Source organism: Stegostoma tigrinum, chromosome 6, assembly GCF_030684315.1.
Source record: "Stegostoma tigrinum isolate sSteTig4 chromosome 6, sSteTig4.hap1, whole genome shotgun sequence".
Taxonomy (NCBI): Eukaryota; Metazoa; Chordata; class Chondrichthyes; order Orectolobiformes; family Stegostomatidae; genus Stegostoma; species Stegostoma tigrinum.
The window spans coordinates 96,894,409-96,919,539 of NC_081359.1; the positions used below are offsets into that span (position 1 = coordinate 96,894,409).

At 43.1% G+C, this 25,131-nt stretch overlaps 1 protein-coding gene across 1 annotated transcript in view; it reads right to left on the reverse strand.

Annotated features, from left to right (window-relative positions):
- oca2 (oculocutaneous albinism II) overlaps positions 1-25,131 on the reverse strand; it is a 468,272-nt gene that overhangs the window by 148,896 nt on the left and 294,245 nt on the right. The window contains exons 16-18 of the mRNA XM_048532874.2: positions 19,495-19,642; positions 11,678-11,735; positions 8,736-8,844 (exon numbers count right to left, since the gene is read on the reverse strand). Of these exons, the coding sequence (XP_048388831.2) occupies positions 8,736-8,844; positions 11,678-11,735; positions 19,495-19,642 (315 nt within the window). The remainder of the gene's footprint in view (positions 1-8,735; positions 8,845-11,677; positions 11,736-19,494; positions 19,643-25,131) is intronic.

A 25,131-nucleotide genomic window follows, 5' to 3' on the forward strand; every position in this document is an offset into this window, starting at 1 on the left:
ACTAAAATCCCCCCATATTACAACCTCATTATGCTTACATATGTCTGAGATCTCCCCAATGTATTTGTTTCTCAATTTCCCTCTACTGTGGGGATCCTATTGTACAATAGGCCATATATTTTCACTGACTTTGTCCTTCTAAATAGTAGTGGATGTAAGTTGGGAAAGTGCTGTCTCAGCAGCTTTGGTGAAATGATGGCACAGGTTGCGGTTTTGGAAAGTGCTTTTGAATGAGCCTTGGTTAATTCCTAGGTTCTAAGTTCTCCAATTTTCTCCATTAAAAAACCATTTTACCTGTCTACCTCTCAGTCTTCCTTTAAGATAGTTTGTAAAGCCTACCTCTTTCATGAAACCTTCAGTCACCTGTCTAAGTATATGCTTATGCAGCTCCAAATCTAGTCCTGTTTGATGACATCCTTGTGAAAACATCTTGGGAAACTTTAACATGTTAAAGGGGCTATGTAAATGCAAGTGTATGTTGCTGGATGTAGCATGAAAGAATAAAAGTTTTGGGTACTCAATTTTTAAAAAGCTGAAATAGAAAACAGAAATTGCTAGAGAAACTCGGCAGGTCTGGCAGCGTTTGTGGACAGAAAGCAGAGCTAACATTTTGGGTCCAGTGGCCCTTCTTCAGAACTTTAAAAAGGCTGTTGCCCCAGTAGTCTGGTTCCAGCACAGACTGGCATTTGCTTTGTATAAAACGGAGTCTGCTGATTTCCTGATTGGCTCTCCTTGCAAAGGTCTGTCCCCACCACAATATGTAATCCAATGAATTTGGAACTGTTATTTCAAGCGTAACCAGAATACACTTCTGGTCTCCAAATGTTCCTTCAGAATACCCCTTCCAATCACTCATTGCAGATCAGTGTAATTAGATCCCAACTACAGCTCCAAAACTATCTGGCTTTTTATTAAAAAATTCTCTGGCCCAAATTCGGTGGAATTACCTGCACTTGGTTTAATAGCTTTGAAACAGTTCAATCTATATTTGATTCAACAAGTCTTCATCTTTCAAATACTTAGCAGCTAAATTTATATTCAATCCTGACTTGCATGCAAGTTATTGACAGAGGTTTCTTTTGGGTTGGTTTCATTATGTGGTCAGATATGCAGACTTTGTTTTAATCATAACAAGAATAAACTAGATAGCAAAAATATAGGGTTTTTCAAACTTTACTTTGTAGGCTTTGCAACTGTTCTATTGCTTATATGCTTCTTGCTTGAATGTTCTGAACCTTTTTAACTGAAAAATCTCACTGAAGAATAAGACAGATAGTAAAGGATAGAGATAACAAAGTGTGAAGCTGGATGAACACAGCAGGCTAAGCAGCACCTTAGGAGCACAAAAGCTGATGTTTCGGGCCTAAGCCCTTCATCAGAAAAGGGGGATGGGGAGCGGGTTCTGAAACAAATAGGAAGAGAGGGGGAGGCGGACTGAAGATGGATAGAGAAGATAGGTGGAGAGGAGATTATAAGTGGGGAGATAGGGCGAGGATAGGTCAGTCCGGGGAGGACGGACAGGTCAATGGGGGCGGGTGGAGGTTAGTAGGTAGGAAATGGAGGTGTGGTTGAGGTGGGAGGAGGGGGATAGGAGAGAGGAAGAACAGGTTAGGGAGGCAGGGATGAAGGGTCTCGATGTTCTGGACGTAGGTATGGTCACAGATGGGGCCAAATTGGGAAGGCTTGAATGTGGACTGTAATCCATTGGGGATGATCTGGTTCCGTAGGCAGGTGCTGAGGAAGGTGATGTGGCTGTGGTACCTGGTTTGCTTCAGGGCATGGTCGAGCAGTTTCAAGGCCGACGAGATGACAAGAGAGTTGCAGTGGGAGAGAGATCCCCTGAGATTGGTCCAGAGGGTGGAGGGTAACTTCTTCAGGTTAGGCATCCCAAAAGAGGCTTCAAAGTGAGGTTAAAATTGTGATCAGAGATAATGGGAACGGCAGATTGAGGGTTGAGATAATTTAGGAATTATGTTGGACACAACCATCCCCTCTCAACCCCACCCCCAAAATAGCCACTCTCCTCAGAGCATGGTTATAAGCAGGGGATTTCTGGGAGAGCAACAGAAAGGTTTTAGGCCTATCAAAGTGACCCTGAATAGATAGAACGGCTGATTATGAGAATCCTCAGCTTAGGATCAAACAAAACAGAGAGAGCACCAAACCACTTTGAGTGGCTTCATTGGGAATATTTATTGATGAACTGGAGTTGTCTGAGTACATGCACTAACATGCTAGCAACTCACCTGTCCGTCCCTCCAAGCATCCCCTGTCCCACGAGTTGCTCAGCTTGTAAATGGTATCCTGGACCCATCAACCATCTTAGAACCCATCAAACCAATGCAGATCCCAAGGGATTTTTGATCCCTTTGTGCGTGCCTAACAAAATGAGTTCAAGTGATCCCCAGCATGATTACTTGGAATTGAAAGAGACTGGGAAATGTAAGGAGCTTTATAAGGCTTAGATTGACAAAGATTTAGAAGAGACAATGAAAACTGCAGATGCTGGATAATCCGGAGATAATAAAGTGCGGAGCTGAATGAACACAGTAGGCCAAGCAGCATCTTAGGGGCACAAAAGCTGATGTTTCGGGCCTAGACCCTTCATCAGAAAAGCCTGATGAAGGGTCTAGGCCCAAAACGTCAGCTTTTGTGCCCCTAAGATGCTGCTTGGCCTGCTGTGTTCATCCAGCTCCATACTTTGTTATTTAGAATTGGCAAGCAGCTTTTGAATCTGGCACTGAGTCTCAACAAATTATATTTGTTTAATAAAATAAAACACCCCAACACTCTTCACAAAAGTGATTTAAAACCTCATTTCATGCTAAGCCACGTAAAGGTCTATTTGTCCAGATGACCAAAAGTTTGGTGAAAGAGAAGTAATGTTCATTGGTGAATTAAATCTGCTTTATTTACCCAGTCTGGCCTATATGTGACTCCAGACCCACAGCAATGTGGTTGACTTATAACTGGCCTCTGAAATGGCTAGCATGCCATTCAATTCCATGGCAAATGGGGATGGATAATAAATGCTGGCATAGTCTGAAGCCCATGTCTCTTGAATGAATTATTTTTAAAAAAATGCAGGTTTTAAATGAACATCTTAAAAGAGGAAGAAGGTTTAGAGACATGGAGCAGTCTAGGGAGGAACTCCAGAATTTAGAACATAGCTAGCTGAAGGCAAAATCATGAATGGTGCAGCAATCAAAACTGGCCAGTATAAATGCTAACAGATTTCTCAGATGCTTATTGGGCTGAAGATGATTACAGAAATAAAAGAATATCATGGAGGAATTGTAAACAAGGCTTCAAACCTTTGATCAAACATTTGATCCCAAGTGACCGAATGTGTTGGATTTTTGGGGAGACTCCCAGAACCTTTAAAAATGGCAGACAGGACCCTGACCCAAAAGGCCCCTTTACAATTTTCAGAAGATCCCATTGTTTACTAATTGGGAAGAGAGGATGAAGCATGAAATGAACAAGTTGAAATTACAGAGATAACAAAGTTTAGAGCTGGATGAACACAGCAGGCCAAGCAGCATCAGAGGAGCAGTAAGGCTGATGTTTCGGGCCTAGACCCATTTCTGAAGAAGGGTCCAGGCCCGAAATGTCAGTCTTCCTGCTCCTTTGATGCTGCTTGGCCTGCTGTGTTCATCCAGCTCTACACCTTATTATCTCAGATTGTCCAGCATTTGCAGTTCCTACCACCTCTGTAACAAGTTGAAATTACAAATTGGCTGAGCAACGTAAACCCAGTGCACAAGACAAGAAGATTTGATTTTCACTCCAGGAACAGACTCAACAATAGTATGTGTTCCAATTGCAGTGCTGTGAAGATGTAACAGATCAGGTATGTAAAAATGTCAAGGTAATATGTCATTTAAATCGTCTGTTCTTTAAATCTATTGTGGTTGTTCAATCAATGTTTGTTGACATAACCCTAAGGGCTAATCATTATAACGTTATCACTGAAAATACTTGCAAAACTTGTCATTATCACAGCACGGAATTCTAAGTTTACAGCTCATAGCCAAGTACCAGACTAGATATATATATTTACCAACTAAGTTATCAAAGACATCTGGGAACTTTAGCATTTTAGAAAATACCCAATTACATTTAATAGCTGTGACATTGATAAGAAACTTGAAGGCATGCTACAGCGATATCATGCTGATTCCAATTTAATAGCTATCAGCAGCAAGTTCCAATCCCTTTGAAACACAACATTAAAAATATAGCAGAGAGCATTCTGTCTCAGTTTTATTGTATTTTTGAATTTAGCTTAAATATGCAGCAGCAGTTCTCCCCCCCCCATTTTCTATTTCAAAGTTTAATCTTGCTCTCTGGAATCTCAAAAGAATGGCAATCTTCTGGAAATAGGATTCTTTCACAGAATGCCACGGCCTGGCCTTTTAGAATGACCCATGGTGATTTAACGTTAGGCAGAAGCTAGTTATCGAAGTGACTAGTTTACCGTGTTTGAATTTAGTGACAAACATTGTCAATTCACAAGCGATTTTGCAGCACTGCTGCAGTTCAACACACATGGCAATTAACACAGGTGACCTTGTGAAATTCAAAGCATCAGTGCAAGAGAGAGAGGGAAAGAGAAAAATCAAAAGAACTGTAGAGCATTTGAAATGTATGTTTAATGCCTTTATGGTTTTTCATTTCACTTTGTTTTGTGAAGTCCTGCTTGTAAGAGAAGCTGTGTGGAATCTGACAGGTATATAATCAACTTTTTTTTCAATGTGCTTGTGCAACCCAGTCATTTGGCTGGGTCAGCATTTGTTGCCCCTCCCCTGGTGTCCTTGGGGAGGCGGTAGTGAGCTGCTTTCTTGAACCGCTGCAGTCCATGTGCTGTAGGTAGACCCACAATGCACTTAGGGAGGGAATTCCAGGATTTTGACCCAGACACAACGGAGGAATAATATATTTCCAAGTCAGGATGTTGAGTGGCTTGGAGGTGGTGGTGTTCCTGTCGTTCTGCTGCCCTTGTCCTCCTAGATGGAAGTTGTTGAGAGTTTGGAAGGTGCTGTATAAGGCTCTTTGGTGAATTTCTACAGTGCATCTTGTAGACAGTACACACTGCTGCTACTGAGCATCGGTGGTGGAGGGAGTGGATGTTTGTAAAAGTGGTGCCAATCAAGTGGACTGCTTTGACCTGAACGATGTTAAGCTTCTTGCAGAAGATTAAAGCAACAATAACTACAGGCAAAGCAAAGAGGATTATTTGAAATTACCCTCCCAAATTCTGGCTGCGTTGTATGTGGTGACGAGGCACCGAGCAAGCTCAAATCCAACTATAACTATTTTTTTTTACTTCTGTTCAGTCAGTCTATGATTCATTTCAATAAAATAGTTGCTGTGGTTACTGCTAGCTTGAAGTTTTAGTTCAAGTGGTTGGAGCAGGGAGGGATGTTAAAACTTTAAAATTCGAATCCCAACCCAAATTGCCACTGATGCACATCTAGATTGAATGAAGATGTGACATGAAACAAGTAGTCAACCCAGGAGATCGTTTGTGAATTCAAATGTAATAATGAGCCTGGTTGTCTTAAATTTAGTCCAGGTTGGGCCGGCTAGGTCCCAGGGAGCCCAACAACCAAAGGAAGCTTTGGGAAGAAGGTATTTCTCTTTACAACATTCCTTGTGGGCCAAGAGAAGCATAGGAGCTTCCAACTGACTCCCCATTCTATCCCTAACCCCACCAGCCCAGTAGAGCCCACACCATGCAAAAACTCTTAAATTAAGATGGGCAGATCCCAATGGACTCAAATATCATCCAAGAATAACACCCCTCCTGCACCACCCCTTCCCCCCCCATCCCATAAAAAACACAGGCCCAGGGTTTCAGGTTCAGAACTCACCCCCACCCCCAACTCCAGTAACAGCTGAAACCTTTCAGTCTACAGGCATGCTCCATTCCAACACATTCCCCACCCAACTGGCCAACATGTCAATCTGTCAAATAGACAGACTTCCAGCTTGGGGCAGGAATTGAGGGGCAGAAAAAACACATCCAGGCTTTGAGCAAGACTCTACACTCCACTCAATGACACAAGTTGCCCTCACATTTCAAAAGTTACCCATTTGGTTGCATAGCACTTTGGGATGTTTTGAGAATATTTCAGACACTATGCAAGTGCCAGTTCTTGCTTTATTTTCCATTAGAAGCCCCTGCTCCAAGACTGTGTCCAAAGTTAGCTCTCTGCTTCAGGCTCTTCTGCAGCCAACTGCAAGAACTGGGCTGCTCTCCCTGTAATGTGTTAACATTCTAAGCAACAAGTCAGTGCAGACTTTACAGGGGCCTAAGTCAACCACAGGTTGTGAACTTTCTTTAAGAGGAGTACTAGGAAAAAGACTTGCATAATTGTACAGCACAGAAAGAGGCCATACCAATGTCAGCCCTCTGAAAGAGCTACCAATTTATTCCTCTCCCGATGGCCCTGTAAACATTTCCTTTTCTAAGATACTACAGAATCTTCTTGCTCCATATGTTCAGGCATGACATTTCAGAGCATTGCAATGTATTGGAACAAGGCCTTTGAAAAGATGCCGCATGGAGGCTGCTGAGTAAGATAGGGGCCCATGGTGTGAGAGGCAAGGTGCTAGCGTGGACAGAAAGTTGGCTGTCTGGCAGAAAGCAGAGAGTGGGGATAAAAGGGTCTCTCAGGATGGCAGCCGGTGACAAGTGGTGTTCCACAGGGGTCAGTGTTGGGACCACAACTTTTCAGTTTATACGTTAATGATCTAGGTGAAGGAACTGTGGGCATTCTGGCTAAGTTTGCAGATGATACAAAGATAGGTGGCGGGATGGAGAGCATTGAGGAGGTGGCAAGGCTGCAGAAGGACTTGGGCAGGTTAGAGAGTAGGCAAAGAAGTGGCAGATGGAACATGGGAAAATGTGAGGTCATGCTTTTACTATTCTTACCAAAGTGCATGGGCTAGTTTCTAAATGGGGAGAAAATTCAGAAGTCTGAACTGCAAAGAGACTTGGGAGTTCTAGTCCAGGATTCTCTCAAGGTAAAATTGCATGTTGAGTCAGTAGTCAGGAAGGCAAATGCAATGTTGGCATTTATTTTGAGAAGACATGAATATAAAAACAAATGTACTATGGAAGCTTTAGAAGGTCCTGGTCAGGCCACATTTGGAGTGTTGTGTGCGGCTTTGGGCCCCATATCACAGGAGGGATGGACTGGCGTTGGAGTGGGTTCAGAGGAAGTTCACGAGAATGGAGAATCTAAGAACAGTGCCTCTTCTGCGGCTAGTCTATGATGTTGTATCCTCTGTCACAAACGGTTAGGCAGATCAAAGACGTATGAGGAGTGAATAATTGAAGCAGCCCTTAGCCAGCACCTCATATTGGTGAAGGTGGAAAATAACACAAAGTAGGAGCGATGAACAAGGAAAATAGTTCAATTTTGATTAAAAACAGCACTCAGAGCACCAACTGCATTCAGCATCTCCTGATACTGCAAAGAAAATACCTGGATTCTGGTGGGTTCCCATCGGAATTACCTAGGCCCAGTTTATAACCCCTAAACAAGGTAGTTACATGGCCTAAGGCATTATGCCTCTGGAAACTGTGTCCATGTCACCCAGGAGAGCCTCAGACCATCCCACCTAATTGACATAAATTTGAAGTACCTGCACATACAATACTCCATGTCCCCCATGTAAATTAGCATTGGAATTCTCCAATCAGCTAAAGTGCAGAGATTGGCCCTTTATCCACTCTGGTTCAGTCCATACACATTTGAGTCAATCTCAGGCTAGCAGATCCTACATCCTGATCGAGTTTGTACGATGATCTGATTGGCTCAGAGCACCAACCAAATGATGGAGGCTGGGAGTGCGATCTTGACCCCTATCCGAAAGTTGACGTTTTTATTTTGCGAAAGCTTTCTAAAGAGAGCCAAACAAGCCTTGTAACTTCTTCCTGAAGAGGCACCAGCCCAATCATCTCTCCCTACACCTGCCAGCCTGAAACCATTAGGGGTCTGTACCCCACCCCTGGGCTTTGCTGGCAGCTACTGAGAATATCTAAATTCAGTGTCCAGCCCCTGGCCCCACCAATTCCAATGCAGTTAATACCAAAGATTGCTTGCAGCCAAATTCTGTGTGTTATGAATTTTCAGCCCTATTTTTATTATTTGGAAGCAAAGTAAGGCCAAAACAAATTACGCTAGTTACAATAGATTGACTGATAGAAAACAGCAGGCACATTAGGTAATATGAAATGGAGAGATGCTGAAGATGATAAAGAAACTAGTCAAAATAAGAGATGGAGCCGTTATTAAAGGTGGTAAAAGCTGGAAAATCACCACTGTAGATCTGCTTATGATGCACGCTCACATTTGAGAATGGTTGTCTAATGAATGTTCGTGTCTAAATTTATCAACATAAAGAACAGAAAAATGAACTGAAAACACCGAAGGTACTATAGTACAGAGTTGCAGGATCTGGAAGGGGTTTTTTGTTGAACTAAGCAAAATGGCAGAAGCTTTTTTGGGAGCGTGAGTGGGTACATGTGTAGATAGTACCTGAAAAAAAGATGATGCCAGCTTCAGACATTAAGAGGCTGCAAACAATGCAAGTTGGAAACACGTGGGATCCAGAGATGAAGCAAAGGTCAGTGAGATATAAAAGAGATGGATATGGGATTAGCAGGAGGATATTAGATGTGGATCTGGCTGCCTGCACCATCACTAATAAGACTTACTTACCGAGATCAAGATGAATTCTGGGAACAAACGAGTTGAGAAAGAACATGAAGATAACAAATCCCAAAACTATTGAGCATTTAACCAGGAGGGCTTTGTCCATTATCCTGTGCTGCAAAGATATAATCAATAAAAAAAAAAATTGTGTAAAAATTGCAGCTTCCTCATAAAATCAATGGGACAGAAAAGAAAAAAAATCAAGTGACATTATCAAATCTTGATTTCTGTGCACAGAAGGAAAAATGGCAGAGTAATTCAGTCACAGGTCCACACTACAATCAATGATTGTTCACAAAGTTTTGACAAGTTAAAAATCAATTTTTGATCATTTCTAATACGAAAATTTTATAATGGCCATGGATTGTAAACAGACTTTGGCCTCCATTTTATTGCATGATTTTTTGTATTACTGTAAGATATTTCTGTTTTATCAATCTGTTTTATCTCTCTAATAGATCTCATTTCTTCTCAATGGTCTGGCCTCTAATAGCCACACAGCAACATTAAGTAGCACGAGCAAGGACAACTTGACCATTAGCTTGAATGCTTAATCATCTCATGCTTTTGTTCTTGTAGCATTAATTTCTTTTTGTTGTGTTTTCCTGGAGTTAATCGTAGAATTCCTACAGGGCAGCGAGGCGCCACTCAGCCCATCAAGTCTGCATCAACTGTCCAAACAGCATCCCACCGACCCACAGCCCACAGCTAAGCCACCAAACTTACACCTGCCTGGACACTATGGGGCAATTTTTGGCATTGCCAGTCCACCCAACCTGCACATCTTTGCACCGTGGGAGGAAACCCAAACGCCCAGAGGAAACTCGCGCCAACATAAAGAAAACATGCAAACTCCAGTCACCCAAAATACCTAGTGCTGTGAGGCAGCAGTGTTAACCACTGAGTCAAAGTGCTGTTCCAGCTGGATCTGCGGCTGGATTCTCACCCTAGTGGTTAGAAGGTCAGGCAAAGAAATCTCCTGGTTTGGCAGACTCATGTATCCACGGAAACAAATCCAGTTTGGAGCCACAGTCATGTCAAATTGGGTCTGTTCTTCCTGATGCAGCTCAGAGGCAGCCAGGAAGACAGGCTAAGATGGAGTTGGGTTGTTTGAAGGGCATTTCTCAGTTGAAAACTTTTAAAAACAAAAAATGCTGCAGATCACAGTGGATCGGGCAGCAACCACAAAGACACAGCAAGCCAACGGGTCAAGTCCAGATGACTCTTTATCAGAGCTAACATGAAGTTTGGAGGGGGGCAGCATTTATGCTGTGGTATGGTGTAAGGTGGGTGGTGTACTTGGGAAGGAAGGATGTTGATAGCGCAGATTAAGTGATCAGAATGTGTGAACAGCAGAACAATGGTGCGCTAGACCCTCTACCCCTCACCTAGCACCCTCCCCTGCCCTGCACTGCTGCCCATGCTCCATACAACCTGCATGCCACTTCAAATTCCCAAGTTGTCTTATATCCACCATGCAACAGAGATTGTCTCAGTTTGGTACACAGAAGCTATTTATTCTTATGAGACAATCTAGAATACAAAGAAAATCTTAGAGCTGGGCCATTAGTAGCGGAATTAGGAAGCACTTTGTCCACACAAATATAGTGGCAATCTGAAAGAACTTCCCAAACTAGCTGCAGGCACTGGGCCAATTGAAAATGCTAAATACAAGACTGACTTTTGCTTGGGCTGGATGTTAAAGACAATGGAGAAAAGCTGGGCAAACAGTTAAAATTCAGATCAGATCTGATCCAGCTGAATGGCAAAATGGGCTCTAGGGCTCAATAACTGATTTCTCTTCTTGCTTTAATTGGCTCTTACTCCACAAGAAAGTCACTTCTACCTAAGCAGTGAAGCAGCTTCAGGCTTAACAGTAGAATTCAGAAAATACTGCTTGAACTAAATGAAGATTTAGTCCTATCGATTAAAACTCTACCCCTACTCAGTTTCAGCTACATTCTTAGAGTCAGAGTCATACAACACAAACAGATCCTTCAGCCCCACCAGTCCATGCCAACCATGTTCCCAAACTAAAGTAGTCCCAGCTGCCTGCACTTGACCCAGGTCTCACCAAACCTCTCCTATTCATGTACTTACCCAAATGTCTTTTAAACATTCTAACTGTACCCTCGTCCACCACTTCTTCTGGTTGTTCATTCCACACATGCAGCACTCAAAAAAAAACTGCCCCTCGAGTCCTTTTAAATCTTTCTGCTCTCACCTGAAAAAGATGTCCCCAGTTTTGAACTCCCCCACCCTATGGAAAATATCCTCGTCATTCATCTCATCTGCAGCATCATGATTTTATAAGCCTCAGTAAGGTCACCGCTCAACCTCCTACTCTGTAGTGAAAAATGTCCCAGTTGTTTATTTGCTTTTTAATCTACTTAAGGATAAAAGTCTACTGTGGAAAGCACCACCAAGGATTTCAATGAATAGGAATGAAAGTCACAAAGTTTGGGTTTTCAGAGCCTTCAGAGTGTAACAGGCACATTGAGAGGGGTTGTTGATGTCACAGTTGTACCATCTTGAGTTTTAAAAAGTGGCTAACATTCTTTTCCAATTCACAAAACAAAAGTGCCAGCCTTATTAATTTGGAACTAAGGAAGGGTCACTTGACCTGAAACGTTAACTCTGATTTCTCTCCACAGAAACTGCCAGACCTGCTGAGCTTTTCCAGCAATCTCTTTTTGTCTCTGATTTGCAGCATCTCCAGTTCATTCAGTTTTTAATTTATTGTAATCTTTCTTTAAAAAAAAATCAGATTCACTAGCAATGCAGAAGGGTTTCCATGTTCAGTATTTTTAGGTGTTAATCAACTATTTTCCATAAATTTCAGCAATCATCAGGCAGAAATAGCTAAAACATAGAATTTGTCAGACTAGCTTTAAGTTGCATATATAACAGATGGAGGTTTATTTTTTAAACATTTAAAACTTCCTTACTGTTTTCTGCAGTTCCTGAATGATAGTTTCCCAGTTTTTGTCATCGTGTGAAATTTGTCTAAAACATAGAAAAGGACATCAATAAATCCAAATGCTACAGTTGTAAGTTCAACATGAAATAAGGCAATAAACAAGCAGACAGTATTCTCAGGAATATTGTACTCTGCAGCATTTCACAAGTGAGACAATAACAAACTGATTTTTTACATTTCACACTTAATGTTCAAATGCACCTAGAACTAAATTTGTTTCACTTTTTTGGATGTAACTCAATTAAGGGAGGATTTCAATAACATTCTGCAGCTTTACTTTTCGATTTCACCCTTCTTAATTCCACTGAAGACAGAAAACATCACCTATAGGAGAAAGGACTAGCAACTCAGAATTCTGAGGATGTTCATCTTAAATCCAGAACAAAGTGTAACTCACGACTACAGCACAAGGTGTCAACACAAAGATTAGACCTCAACCATTCCTGCTTGTCTAAACCCAGATCAAATGATGGGAATAAAGCATGTGGAATGGTTGGGAATTTAATCCACAGTAGAATTCCACCCTAAAATATTTAGAGAGACCGGCCTTAGTCCCTCAAGGAGTTCACCTATGGCCACTATCAGTGGAGGCTGTGGTGTGGTTGTACTATTACTGGACTAGTAATCCAGAATTCAGTATAATGTTTTGGGGAGATGCATCTGAAACCAACCAAAGCAGATGATGAAATTTGAATTCAGGAAAACAAAACTAAATAAAAAGCTGGCCAAATGGTGATCAACTGTTTCATAAACTCACTGGTAATTTGTTTCAAAGATTTAAATTGCAGGCATTTTAAATGCCTTGACAGCATGTTTCGATAGGTGCTTTTGGCACATCCTTCTGACACCATTCTCTGGACATATTTTACAGGTTTCTTTGATGGGAGCTTCTGACAGCAGTAATGAGTTTGAGAATTGAGTTTATGCACATTAACGTCTACTTTTAGCAAGGCACAACAGTGGTACTCATTTCTTTTTGGGATTTCTTTTCCTGAAGTTAAACATAGAATCCTACAGTGCAGAAAAAGGACATTCAGCCCATAGAAGCCATAATGACCCTCTGAAGAGCATCCCACCTAGACCCAATTCCCCAACCCAATCCCCATAACCTGACATTTACCATGGCCAATCTACATTGCCTGCATATTCCTGAATATTCTAGGCAACTTAGCATGGCCAATCCACCTAGCCTGCATACCTTTGGGCTATGGGAAGAAGCCGGAGCACCCAGAGGAAACCCGCACAGACACAGGGAGAACGTGCAAACTCCACACAGACTGTCACTGGAGGGTGGAATCGAAGCCAGGTCTCTGATACTTCGAGCTAACCAGAGCCACTGTGCCATCCTCAAATGATTCCAAAGGACACTTGACCTCTCCCAAGGTACACCCTAACTTGCGCAACTGTGTTCCAGGATGAGATCAAAAAGGTAGCTTACCTCTCCAAAACAGGCAACCCAGATATTCTCATGTCCAGGCCCTGAGCAAGGCTCCCCAGTTCACTAGGGCTCCAGATAGAATACCCAAAATCCAAATCCTCCAGGGGAGGAGTGATGAACTGCCTCCCCTTCTTTATTCACCTGCCCAATTGGTTGATTGCAACAAGATTAATTATTTTTAAATCCCTTCGCTTGCAGACACCTTTCTCCTGGATCCAAATGAGCTCTGATTTTGTAATGAGCCAAGTTAATCAGTCTAGCCCTAGTTAGCCGAATGAGTTTGTTAAATGACTAAATGCAAGAAGAATTAAAGTGGAATACACAAAACAGAAATAAGTGGGAAGTCCAAAAGGACAGAAATTAAATATAATCAGTCTCTGAATTGTTCACAAAGCGTGTATGGATAAATGCTGCGATTGTTGCAGTGGAGATTACTAACAGCATTGATGTTGATCATTGAACAGTGGGAGACCATGTGCATTGATGGGAGGTGGTGCAGTAGTGGAGAAGATGGTTGCACTTACCCTGGCAGAGTACAGACCTTAGTGGCATTTCAGTGCATTCCTCCAGACTGCGGGCAACACACTGGCCCGGGTGGTCTGACAGCATCTGGTGCGGTGGTCTCTCTTTGTCAGCCTTGGGAGAGACCCGTCCTTCCTCTGCACCACACCGTCCATGAAGGTCTCCAGGCTGCTGCTGGCAAAGCAGGGTGCCAACTTACCTCTCTCAACCATGCCAGATGGAATTGTACATTGGCATGCTCAGGACAGTCCCTGGCATTCACAACCTCATCACCTCAGGTGACCTCCCACCCACAGCCTCCAACCTCATTGTTCCCCAATCCCACACCGCCCGCTTCTATCTCCTTCCCAAAATCCACAAACCCACCTACCCTGGTCGACCTATTGCCTCCGCCTGCTCCTGCCCTCCGAACTCACCTCCACCTATCTGGACTCCATTTTCTCCCCTTTGGTCCAGGAACTCCCCACCTACGTCCGTGACACCACCCACGCCCTCCACCTCCTCCAGAACTTCCAATTCCCCGGTCCCCAACATCTCATTTTCACCATGGACGTCCAGTCCCTATACACCTGTACTCCCCATGCAGATGGCCTAAAGGCTCTCCGCTTCTTCCTGTCCCACAGACCCGATAGTCCCCCTCCAACAGCACCCTCATCCACCTAGCCGAACCCGCCCTCACCCTCAACAATTTCTCTTTCAATTCCTCCCACTTCCTACAGACGAAGGGGGTGGCCATGGGTACCCGCATGGGCCCAAGCTATGCCTGCCTTTTTGCAGGTTACGTGGAACAGTCACTCTTCCGCACCTACAAAGGCCCCAAACCCCACCTCGTCCTCCATTACGTTGATGACTGTATCGGCGCCGCCTCTTGCTCCCAAGACGAGCTCAAACAGTTCGTCCATTTCACCAACACCTCCCACCACAACCTTAAGTTCACCTGGAACATCTCCAACACATCCCTCACCTTCCTGGACCTCTCTGTCTCCATCTCAGGCAACCACCTAGAAACTCATGTCCATTCAAGCTCACCGACTCCCACAGCTACTTAGAATACACCTCCTCCCACCCAACTTCCTGCAAAAATTCCATCCCCTATTCCCAATTCTTCTGCCTCGACCACATCTGCTCCCAGGATGAGGCATTCCACTCCCGCACATCCCAGATGTCCTTGTTCTTCAAGGACAGCAAAATCCCCCCCGCAATGGTCGAGAGTGCCCTCAACCGTGTCTCCCGCATTTCCCGCAGCTCATCGCTCACACCCCGCCCTCGCAATTACCACCAAAAGAGAATCCCCCTCTTCCTCACATACCACACCACCAAACTTCGGATACAACGCATCATCCTCCGACACTTCCACCATCTACAATCCGACCCCACCACGAAAGACATTTTTCCATCCCCACCCTTGTCTGCCTTCCGGAGAGACCACCCTCTCCGCGACTCCCTTGTCCGCTCCACACTCCCCTCCAACCCCTCCACACCCAGCACTTTCCCCTGCAACCACAGGAAGTGCTACACCTGCCCCCACACCTCCTCCCTCACCCCTATCCCAGGCCCAAAGATGACGTTCCACATCAAGCAGATGTCCACCTGCACATCCGCCAATGTGGTATACTGCATCCACTGTACCCGGTGTGGCTTCCTCTACATTGGGGAAACCAAGCGGAGGCTTGCAGACCGTTTGTGGAACACCTCCGCTCAGTTTGCAATAAACACCTTTACCTTCCAGTCGCGAACCATTTTAACTCCCCCTCCCATTCCTCAGACGACATGTCCATCATGGGCCTCCTACAGTGCTACAATGATGCCACCCATAGGTTGCATGAACAGCAACTCATATTCCACTTGGGAACGCTGCAGCCCAATGGTATCAATGTGGATTTCACCAGCTTCAAAATCTCCCCTCCCCCCACTGCATCCCAAAACCATCCCAGCTCGTCCCCACCTCCCTAACCTGTCCTTCCTCTCACCTATCCCCTCCTCCCACCTCAAGCCGCACCTCCATTTCCTACCTACTAACCTTATCCTGCCCCCTTGACCTGTCCGTCCTCCCCGGACTGACCTATCCCCTCCCTACCTCCCCACCTATACTCTCCTCTCCACCTATCTTCTCCTCTATCCATCTTCAGTCCGCCTCCCACTCTCTCCCTATTTATTTCAAAATCCTCATGCCATCCCCCTTTTCTGATGAAGGGTCTCGGCCTGAAACGTCGGCTTTTGTGCTCCTAAGATGCTACTTGATCTGCTGTGTTCATCCAGCTCCACACTTTGTTATCTTGCATAGTTTGAAGTTGTGTACAGCTAGGGTTTAAATACGAAGCTCGCAACATGATCCCTGCAACATTCCAGCACCCAATGATCATCTCCACCTCTGCTGGCTGCAAGATTGTGCCAGAATGTTGCCATGGAGTCAGGCTGCATTGTTAATAAGGTACACAGTGGAAAAATATGAGAGTAAAGTCTCCGGCGCTCACAGAGGGAAACCCTGCATGAAACTTCCTGAAATTGACACCGAGCCAAAATTCTGGAGAATTCAATTCTGTGTCTGTAAGACGAGGTTGCTTCCTTTGAAACCAGTTTGCTCCTTTCGAGTTAATGATTTAAGAATCTCAGATTCCCTTTGATGATACAATTAAAGCATAGTTGAAAGTCTGATGGCTTGGTATCTAAAAGCACCACATGGTGGAGCATTAAGCAACACCCACCAGAAGGGTGCAGGTTCAAATCCCAGTCCATGACTAGTTAGATGATAACCAGGGTGATTATTCAGAATCTTCTGCTTAGCATCAATGCCTCAGTTTAATGGGGAGGAAAAGGAAAGCAAAAAACATCACGCTGGCTTCCTGAACCTGATTGCAACTAACTGCTGTGGTGAGCTGCAGGAATGATAGTTACAATGAGTGAAAGACTCTGGCTATGTCCGACATGTCATCCCTGTGATCTCCTGGTGTGGTTTTCATTGCCCAAGGAGTTTTAGCCAAGGATATTGAGGAGCTGCCATTTGTTGAACCCCTAGTACTGTATGCCTGAAAATGAACTTGTACTGAGAACATCAAGTGTATTGAAACTGCATTGAGGCACCTGAGGGAAGAGCATAGTGCATGGAAGAAATGTACTTCTGCTGTGCTTTCTGCAACTTTCCCATTTGAAATGCCTTGCATTAGAGCTGTGTGCCCAACATAAAATTTATATAGTAAGTACAAAAAGTATCACAGCTGTATTGAGACACCAAAGAACAGAACGTGCATATGGAGACACGTTGAAATTTACTGCAACTTCTGTAATTTCCAAGTCAAAATGTTTTTGAAATGTACTCTTACAAATTTTATGAACAAAGTATATTTTGGATTTAAAAAGCCCAGAATGAATTGTCTGGAATTTCCTTTCTGTTATGAGCTCTGGCTTTCTGTTCATGGTTACTGCCTGTGGATGAGAATTGTCTCCTGCCATCATGTGTGACTTTTTTGGTTTGTAAATTTCCTATATTCCTATGTTTAACACTGCTAGGCCTGCTGAAACCTCTATCCACTCATTGACAACATTACAGCCTGATGTTTGATGTGTCTGGCTTCTAACATTCTTGCTAATCCAGAACTTTGGACTCTGAGCTTAATCCTACACAAGGACTCTTACGTAGTTGCTCCCTGGATTATTAATCTTAAATCAGAAATGAACAGGTTTCTTTAAATGCTAAGGGTAATAGGGAGTACTGAGCTGACAGTAGGTAGGATTGAGACCAGTAGTGACTTCATTGAATGGCAGAGGAGATCTGATGACTCAATGGCCTGCTCTGTATAAATGTCACATTGGGTTCTGGTTGCTTTTATCACATTAGGGTTGAAAACCAAGTTGGGCAAGGTAAGGAACATTTATTAATTATGTACACAACTTACAGAGATATGGTTAAGCACATTTTCCTTCAAATCTTCTTCCCATGGGTCCTAGTTTCATCTGGTCTGACATGATTGATGATGGACTCTAGCCGTTAGCGTAACATTTACTAATGCTTCGTGTTACAGTTCCTCTACCCGTCACATTTAACCTCTCTCTCTACTTTCCTGCCTCTCTGGGTGTACCAGCAAGATGTTGAGGCTCTCAACCTCATTTCAACCTCCTCCCTAAACTTTCACCACTTTTTCTGGCTGTCTGCGCCAGTCTCCATTCTTTTCAGAAGGGTCACTCGACCTGAAATGTTAACTCTGATTTCTCTTCACAGATGCTGCCAGACCTGCTGAGCCTTTCCAGCAATTTCTGTTTTTGTTTCTAATTTACAGCATCTGCAATTCTTTTGCTTTTCACCCTATTGTTTTCACTGTGGATCATTGCTTGTTTCTTGCTTCTCCATTGTCGGAACCAGAAGTATTATCCACTATTCTCTCTGGAAGTCTCACCCTAATTCATGTTGTGTGTCTTCCTTTTGCACTGTTCCCCTTTTCTTATTAACAGGCACTTCTGTCTGGCTCAAAAAACACTCCCTGTGCTCAAACCCCACCAATTATTTCTTCTCTCACTCCGTCTTCATCTCATTGGTCTTTGCTAAGTGCTGAGATTGATTTTTTTTTAAAATGAGAGAGCTGTACAAATGTAAATTTGTTGAATTCTTGAGCATTGTGTAACAAATGAAACTGTCTTTTCCAGGACATCTCCCAAAGGCAAACAGGCTGCCTGCATTAGTAGATTATTATTGTTTCAAACAGATGAAATAACGATCACACTTTGAACTGTATACTTGGATAATCAGCGGCATTCAGGCCCACCAAAACTCCTTTTTACAACATCTTCCAAAACTCATGACCTTGACCATCTTGAGGAACAAGGGTAGCAGATGCATGGAAGCATCAGCACCAGCATGTTCCCATCCAAGCCACACACCATCTTGACTTGAGACTACATCACCGTTCCTTCACTATCACTGGGTCAAAATCCTGGAACACCTTTCCAAACAACACTGTGGGTCCACCTACACCTTAAGAACTGCAGCAATTCAATAGACAACACCTTCTCAAGGGCATAGATAATCAAATGTGAGGCTGGATGAACACAGCAGGCCAAGCAGCATCTCAGGAGCACAAAAGCTGACGTTTCGGGCCTAGACCCTTCATCAGAGCTGGACCCTTCATCTGATGAAGGGTCTAGGCCCGAAACATCAGCTTTTGTGCTCCTGAGATGCTGCTTGGCCTGCTGTGTTCATCCAGCCTCACATTTGATTATCTTGGAATTCTCCAGCATCTGCAGTTCCCATTATCTCTGACACCTTCTCAAGGGCACTTAGGAACTAGTAATTATTGCTCATCTGTCCAGCAAAGCTCACATCTCAACAATGATTTTTTTTAAAAATGGGAGTTGCAGTTTCTGGGACAAACACTGCTCCAAATTGAAAAATTGTTGAAATAGTTTTACATTTTGGTTATCCCAAACAAATTAGTCACGTCCAAAAGATTTCATAAACAGAGCCTCGATGTAGTTCATAAACAATGCCAGCTGGTGTGTGCCAACTCTTCTTCCTTGCGACCATAACACACAAGTTGATGAAAATTAAATCAGTGTGAAACATAACACAGCTAGCAGACATCGGACAAATTGCAGTGAGAGCTACAGAGCAGAGATTGTAAATGGAGCATAAATCAGTTGTATTCAAATGTAAATCAGTAAAGTCATCCAAAAAGTCACTTCAAGTTGATAGGCCTCCTGAAGTTAAAAAGAGTCCCAGTGGGAACCCCATGTGAGGATAAGTAATCAAGCATTACATGGACTATAATTTATTTGCAATTCCACAGCTTCACCAACAAAGCTTAAACAGCGGTGCTAAATAAAAAAAAGCTAACCTTTGAAAAGTCCTAAGCTTTTTCCGGAGCATGTTCTCCAGATTGAGCACCTTCTGCATGAGTAGGCACTTCACTGCTGTCTCCTCTCGACTGGCAGGATTAATGCGCTGAGCTGTGAGTCTCCAAACATGAATCTCATGCTTCAGCTCTGGGGAGGGGAACAACAAAATGAGAAGGTTAAGTAGACTGCAATGATCTTTCATTACCAACATCTGCGTGTCTTTTCCCACACCCTTGTTTCTTAAGGTTGGCAATGTCCTCATTAGTTTGGTCCACACTTACAAGTAGAAATCCTGCCATGGCTTGTCACTGCCTCTACAGAATGGCTGAGCAGTCAGGGTGGATGGACATATAGGCTGACAACCAACCACCATGACTACATCCTAATCACAGCTTCCACACACAAGTCCTGGCATTGGACTCAAACACAAAACTCCAAGGCTAGAATAATACTACATCACAAGATCACCACTTGTAAAGTTAAACGTAAAGTCTCCACAGTTCTACTGGACCATTGGGTCTCATTCGAGAGATATGACTGGGTGGTGTTTTAACCTAAGTGTCACCACACCTCTGGCAAGAGGAGAGATTGAGGAGGAGAATCCTTCACAGTAATCCCAGCCAGTAAGGGAATTGAATTAACATTGTTGGCATCACTTTGCATCGCAAAACTGCGAAAGCTCCCAACTGAGCCATCATTATTCATAGTAATACAACTGCCTAAAACAAAGGAACTAAAACTAAAGGCTTTTCCAGGACTTCAAGCCTATTGAACTCGTTGCATCCCTACTCCTCTAATCTACATCAGAAAGGTGAGTTTGACTTCAGGTAATAACTGCTGCTAGATTTGTCTTGTCTTCTCAACCGATCTTTACAACCTTAGCCCTGCACCTAGGTTTTGAAATTTCATTTGTAATGGGTCTTTCTGGGATTGAAATGGAGCAATACAACTCATACCAAATTTTATAGATGTACCAGAGAAAACATCCCATCCAGATGCATCATATCACTGCTCTGCCCAAAACCACAAGAAATTACAGAGTTGTGAATGTAGCCGGTCCATCATGAAAACCAGCCTTCCTCCCATTGACTATCTATACCTCTTGCTGCCTCAGGAAAGCAGCCAACATAATCAAAGACCCCTCCAACTCCAGCTATAATCTCTCCCACCTTTTTCAATCTGACAGAAGATACAAAAGTTTGAAACAAGTACAGGCTAGCTTAAGGGCTGTTCCCCTAGGAGTTCCTACTTCACTCCACGTCCTCATGAACTCATCACAGCGGGACACACTTTACTGCACTGAGTCAAGCATTAACCCTATCAGAACTTTTCAGACTATTATACAACAGCATGAGATTACTGGCCTCGTCCCTTGTATTCAGGCCTGCACCAGCTACTTGTGAAAAAAGCATTCCTACCTGGTTACTTTTGCAATTATTTTAATCCAGTTCCTCTGGTTCCCACCTTTTCTACGAATGAAAACGTTGCCTTCTTTTCTATTCTGACAAAACAGTTGTGTAATTTTAACTGCATTAATTCAATCACCCAGTTACCTTTGATGAGATAAGGAATACAATCTCAGCCTCTCCACAGGATCACAGAACTGTTACGATGTCAATTACAGGCCATTTGGCCCTCTCAAGTGAGCTAGTGCTTTCAGCTTCTGGAACTGGTGCCAGTCTCCTGCCTTTTTCACTGTAACATTGCACAACGTTGCTGCTAATCATCTGGTGCCCTCTTAAATAACTCAATTGAATCAGCCTCCACCATATTTCAAAGGCCTAACTACTTGACTACTTGCCTGTCTCTTTGGCAAAACATTTAGAAGCCATAGAGCTATACTGCACAGAAACAGACCCTGTGATCCAACACGTCCCTGCTGACAAGTATCCTAAAATAATTAAGTCTTGTTTGCCAGCATTTAGCCCATTTCCTTCTAAAACCTTCCGGTTCGTTACCGAACATGGTACCTTTTAAATGTTATAATTGTACCAGCCTACACCACTTCCTCAGGCAGCTCATTCTATACACACAATAACCTCTGTGTAAAAAAGTTGCCCCTTAGGGCCTTTTTAAGACTTTTTAAGCCTTTCCCCACTCACTTTATGCCTATGCCATCTAGTTTTGGATTCCACTATCCTGGCAAAAAGATCTTGACGATCCATACTGTTTTTAAACTGTGCCCTCTGGTCCTTGATCCTTTTCTGAGTGAGAATGGGTTCTTCCTGTTTTCTCTGCCCAGACGCCTCATGTTTGCTCCTCACTGTGATGCTCCTCACTGGGGTAGTGAACTGGAAATTAAGCCCCACTATTCCAGAGTCATCATAACTGTTGGCGGTTTTAAAAAGCAGGTGAAGTTCACAAATTGCAGTTTTAGCTACAGGTTGACAGAAAGTACAGGCTGGGTTTCTGTGCTTAATGAGAATAATTATTTATTAGAAATAAACCAATTCCAGCTGCAGAAAAACAATGAAACACCATCAGCATATAACTACTAGCTGCATCACCAACTCTCTTATAAACACCAAACTCTTCTACACACACACACACGCACAGATAGACAAATAGAAAAATACATGGGCCTTCTGAATAGAAGGCAAGGCTGGGAAAGGAGTTTGATACTGCCTGGCCATAGGGTTTGCTGAGATGATCCTTCTGCTGATCAGTGCACTGTTTCTTTATCTTCCTTTCACCTATTTTGCAGGAGGCATGGATGACTGGCTCACACTTGTAAAGGTTATTGGTATTAATTAAAAGATACATAATACAACAATTGGAAGGGGGAAATAAATGGGCCATCTTCGGGCTTGAGTTACTGCAGATCAAAAACATTACCTTAGATTATGATTATTTACATTAGAAAGACGGACATTGAGGGGGTACCTGATTGAGGTCTACAAAATCGTGAGAGGTATAGACAGGGTGGATAGCCAGAAGCTTTTTTTCCCAGAGTTGGGGACTCAATTACGAGGGGTCACAATTTCAAGGTGAGAGGGTAAACATTTAAGGGAGATATGCATGGCAAGTTCTTTACACAGAAGGTGGTGGGTGCCTGGAACACATTGCCAGTGGAGGTGGAAGAGGTGGACACGATAATGTCATTTAAGATGTATCTAGATGGATACATAAATGGGCAGGGAGCAAGGGGACTCCGATCCTTAAAAAATAGTTGACCGGTTTAGACAGAGGATCTTGATCGGTGCAGGCTTGGAGGGCCGAAGGGCCTGTTCCTGTGCTGTAATTTTGTTTTTTCTTTGTTCTTTGTTTGTTCTTCCTTCTCCTTAGTTTCTGCCAAAACATTCACAACCCCAAGTTGTTCAGCTGCCTGGGAGCTAATCACTGTTACTGACAGACAGAATGGCCTTATAATCAATAATTGGTCACTAGCCCACAGCAAATCAGCTACTTGGTGCCAGCTAAAGCTTAATTTATACACCCCCACCTCGGTTCCAGCTCGTCTGCAAACCAGGCTTCCATTCCACTTGATCAAGCAACTGTGTAAAAGTACTTACAATGTGTGTCAGGTTACTTGCTTTCAAAGCACAGCAATCCTTCACCAATGCCTGTTTTTTGCTAATGTTGAGGTGTTGGTGTTAGACTGGGGTGGACAAAGTCAGCAGTCACACAACAGCAGGTTATACTACAAACAGATTTATTTGAAATCACAAGCTTTTGTTGCACTGCTCCTTCATCAAGTAAAGGCTAATTCACTAAAGTTCTGAGGAAGGGTCAGCAAGCCAGTAATGTTAACTCTGATTTTATTTCACAGACACTGCCAGACCTGCTGAGCTTTTCTAGCAACTTCAGTTTTTGTTCCAAACCATAACCTAGTGTTGCTTGGACATCTAGAACATAAAGCATAGAAGGGCCTGTACTGCGCTGTAATGTTCTATTGTGCCGACCTGTGAAACCAATCTGAAGCCCATCTAACCTACACTATTCCATTATCATCCATATGTTTATCCAATGATCATTTAAATGGCCTTAAACGTGACGAGTCTACTACTGTTGCAGGCAGGGCATTCCAACCCTTACTACTCTCTGAGTCAAGAACCTACCTCCGACAGCTGTCTTATATCTATCACCCCTCAATTTAAAGCCATATCCCCTTGTGCTAGCCATCACCATCCGAGGAAAAAGGCTCTCACTGTCCACCCTATCTAATACTCTCATCATCTTGTACGTCTCTACTAAATCACCTCTTAACCTTCTTCTCTCTAACAAAAACAGCCTCAAGTCCCTCAGCCTTTCCTCATAAGACCTTCCCTCCATACCAGGCAACATCCTGGTAAATCTCCTCTGCACCCTTTCCAATATTTCCACATCCTGCCTATAATGCAGCGACCAGAACTGTACACAATACTCCAAGTATGGCCGTACCAGAGTTTTGTACAGCTGCAACATGACCTCATAGCTCCGAAACTCAAACCCTCTACCAATAAAACCTAACACACCATACGCCTTCTTAACAACCCTATCAACCTGGGTGACCACTTTCAGGGATCTATGCACATGAACACCAAGATCTCTCGGCTCATTCCCACTACTAAGAATCTTACCATTAACCCAGTACTCGGTATTCCTGTTACTCCTTCCAAAGTGAATCACCACACACTTTTCCACATTAAACTCCATTTGCCACCTCTCAGCCCAGCTCTGCAGTTCTCTATATCCCTCTGTAACTTGCAACATCCTTCCGCACTATCCACAACTCCACTGACTTTAGTGTCACCCTTTCCTATTTCAGTCCACAATCAAAAATACAAAAGAAAAAGATACATCTTTAGATTTTTAAAACATTTATTAAATCTCCACTCAGCCGTATCCTCTCCAAAGAAAACACTTGATTTTCTCCAACTCATCCTCATAAGTGAATTTTTTCATCTCATGGACCATTCTCATAAATCTCTCCTACACTGCCTCCAATGCATTGACATCCTTTCTAAAGTATGGTGCCCAGAACTGTACACAATACTCCAAATAACGTCTAACCAGCATCCTATACAGACTCACCGTAACCAACCTCCCTCTTCTTGTACTCTATGCCTCTTTTAATGAAGCATAGAATAATGCATTTTTAATTACCAGGTCAATCTGCCTGTTGTGGCTGAAATAAACACTTACTTCTCATTCCTAGTCCATGCTTGGATAAACCTCCTCCATACACTGTCCAAGACCTCAAGTCAGATGAAGCTATTTTATTGTACAGTTTTATTTTGTGATGTGAAATGTAGTTTGCAGGCAATCTGATATTCACAGAGTATACTTCAAGAATAGTCATTACACTGATGAGGATGTAAAATTATTGATGTGTACTGTTTTCAGAATCTTATTAGGTAATGTGTGATATTCACACATTCAGATTAATTTGCTACAAGGTGATCAATAGATCTAAAGAAAAGGATTACTCATTTCTAAAGGATTAAACATGAATATTATTCAAAAGAAGTGGAACTGTTTGCCCCTCAGCCTGTTGTACTGTGCGTCCTTTGGAATTGTTTACTGAGATAATTGTACAATTGCAAATTGAAAATCACAAAAGCAAAGTCCATCGTGATGATTTCTTAAATACCACTTCAAGGGTTCATGACATTTCACAAACAGCTCCAGTGCAGACATGAATATAACTTTGGGTC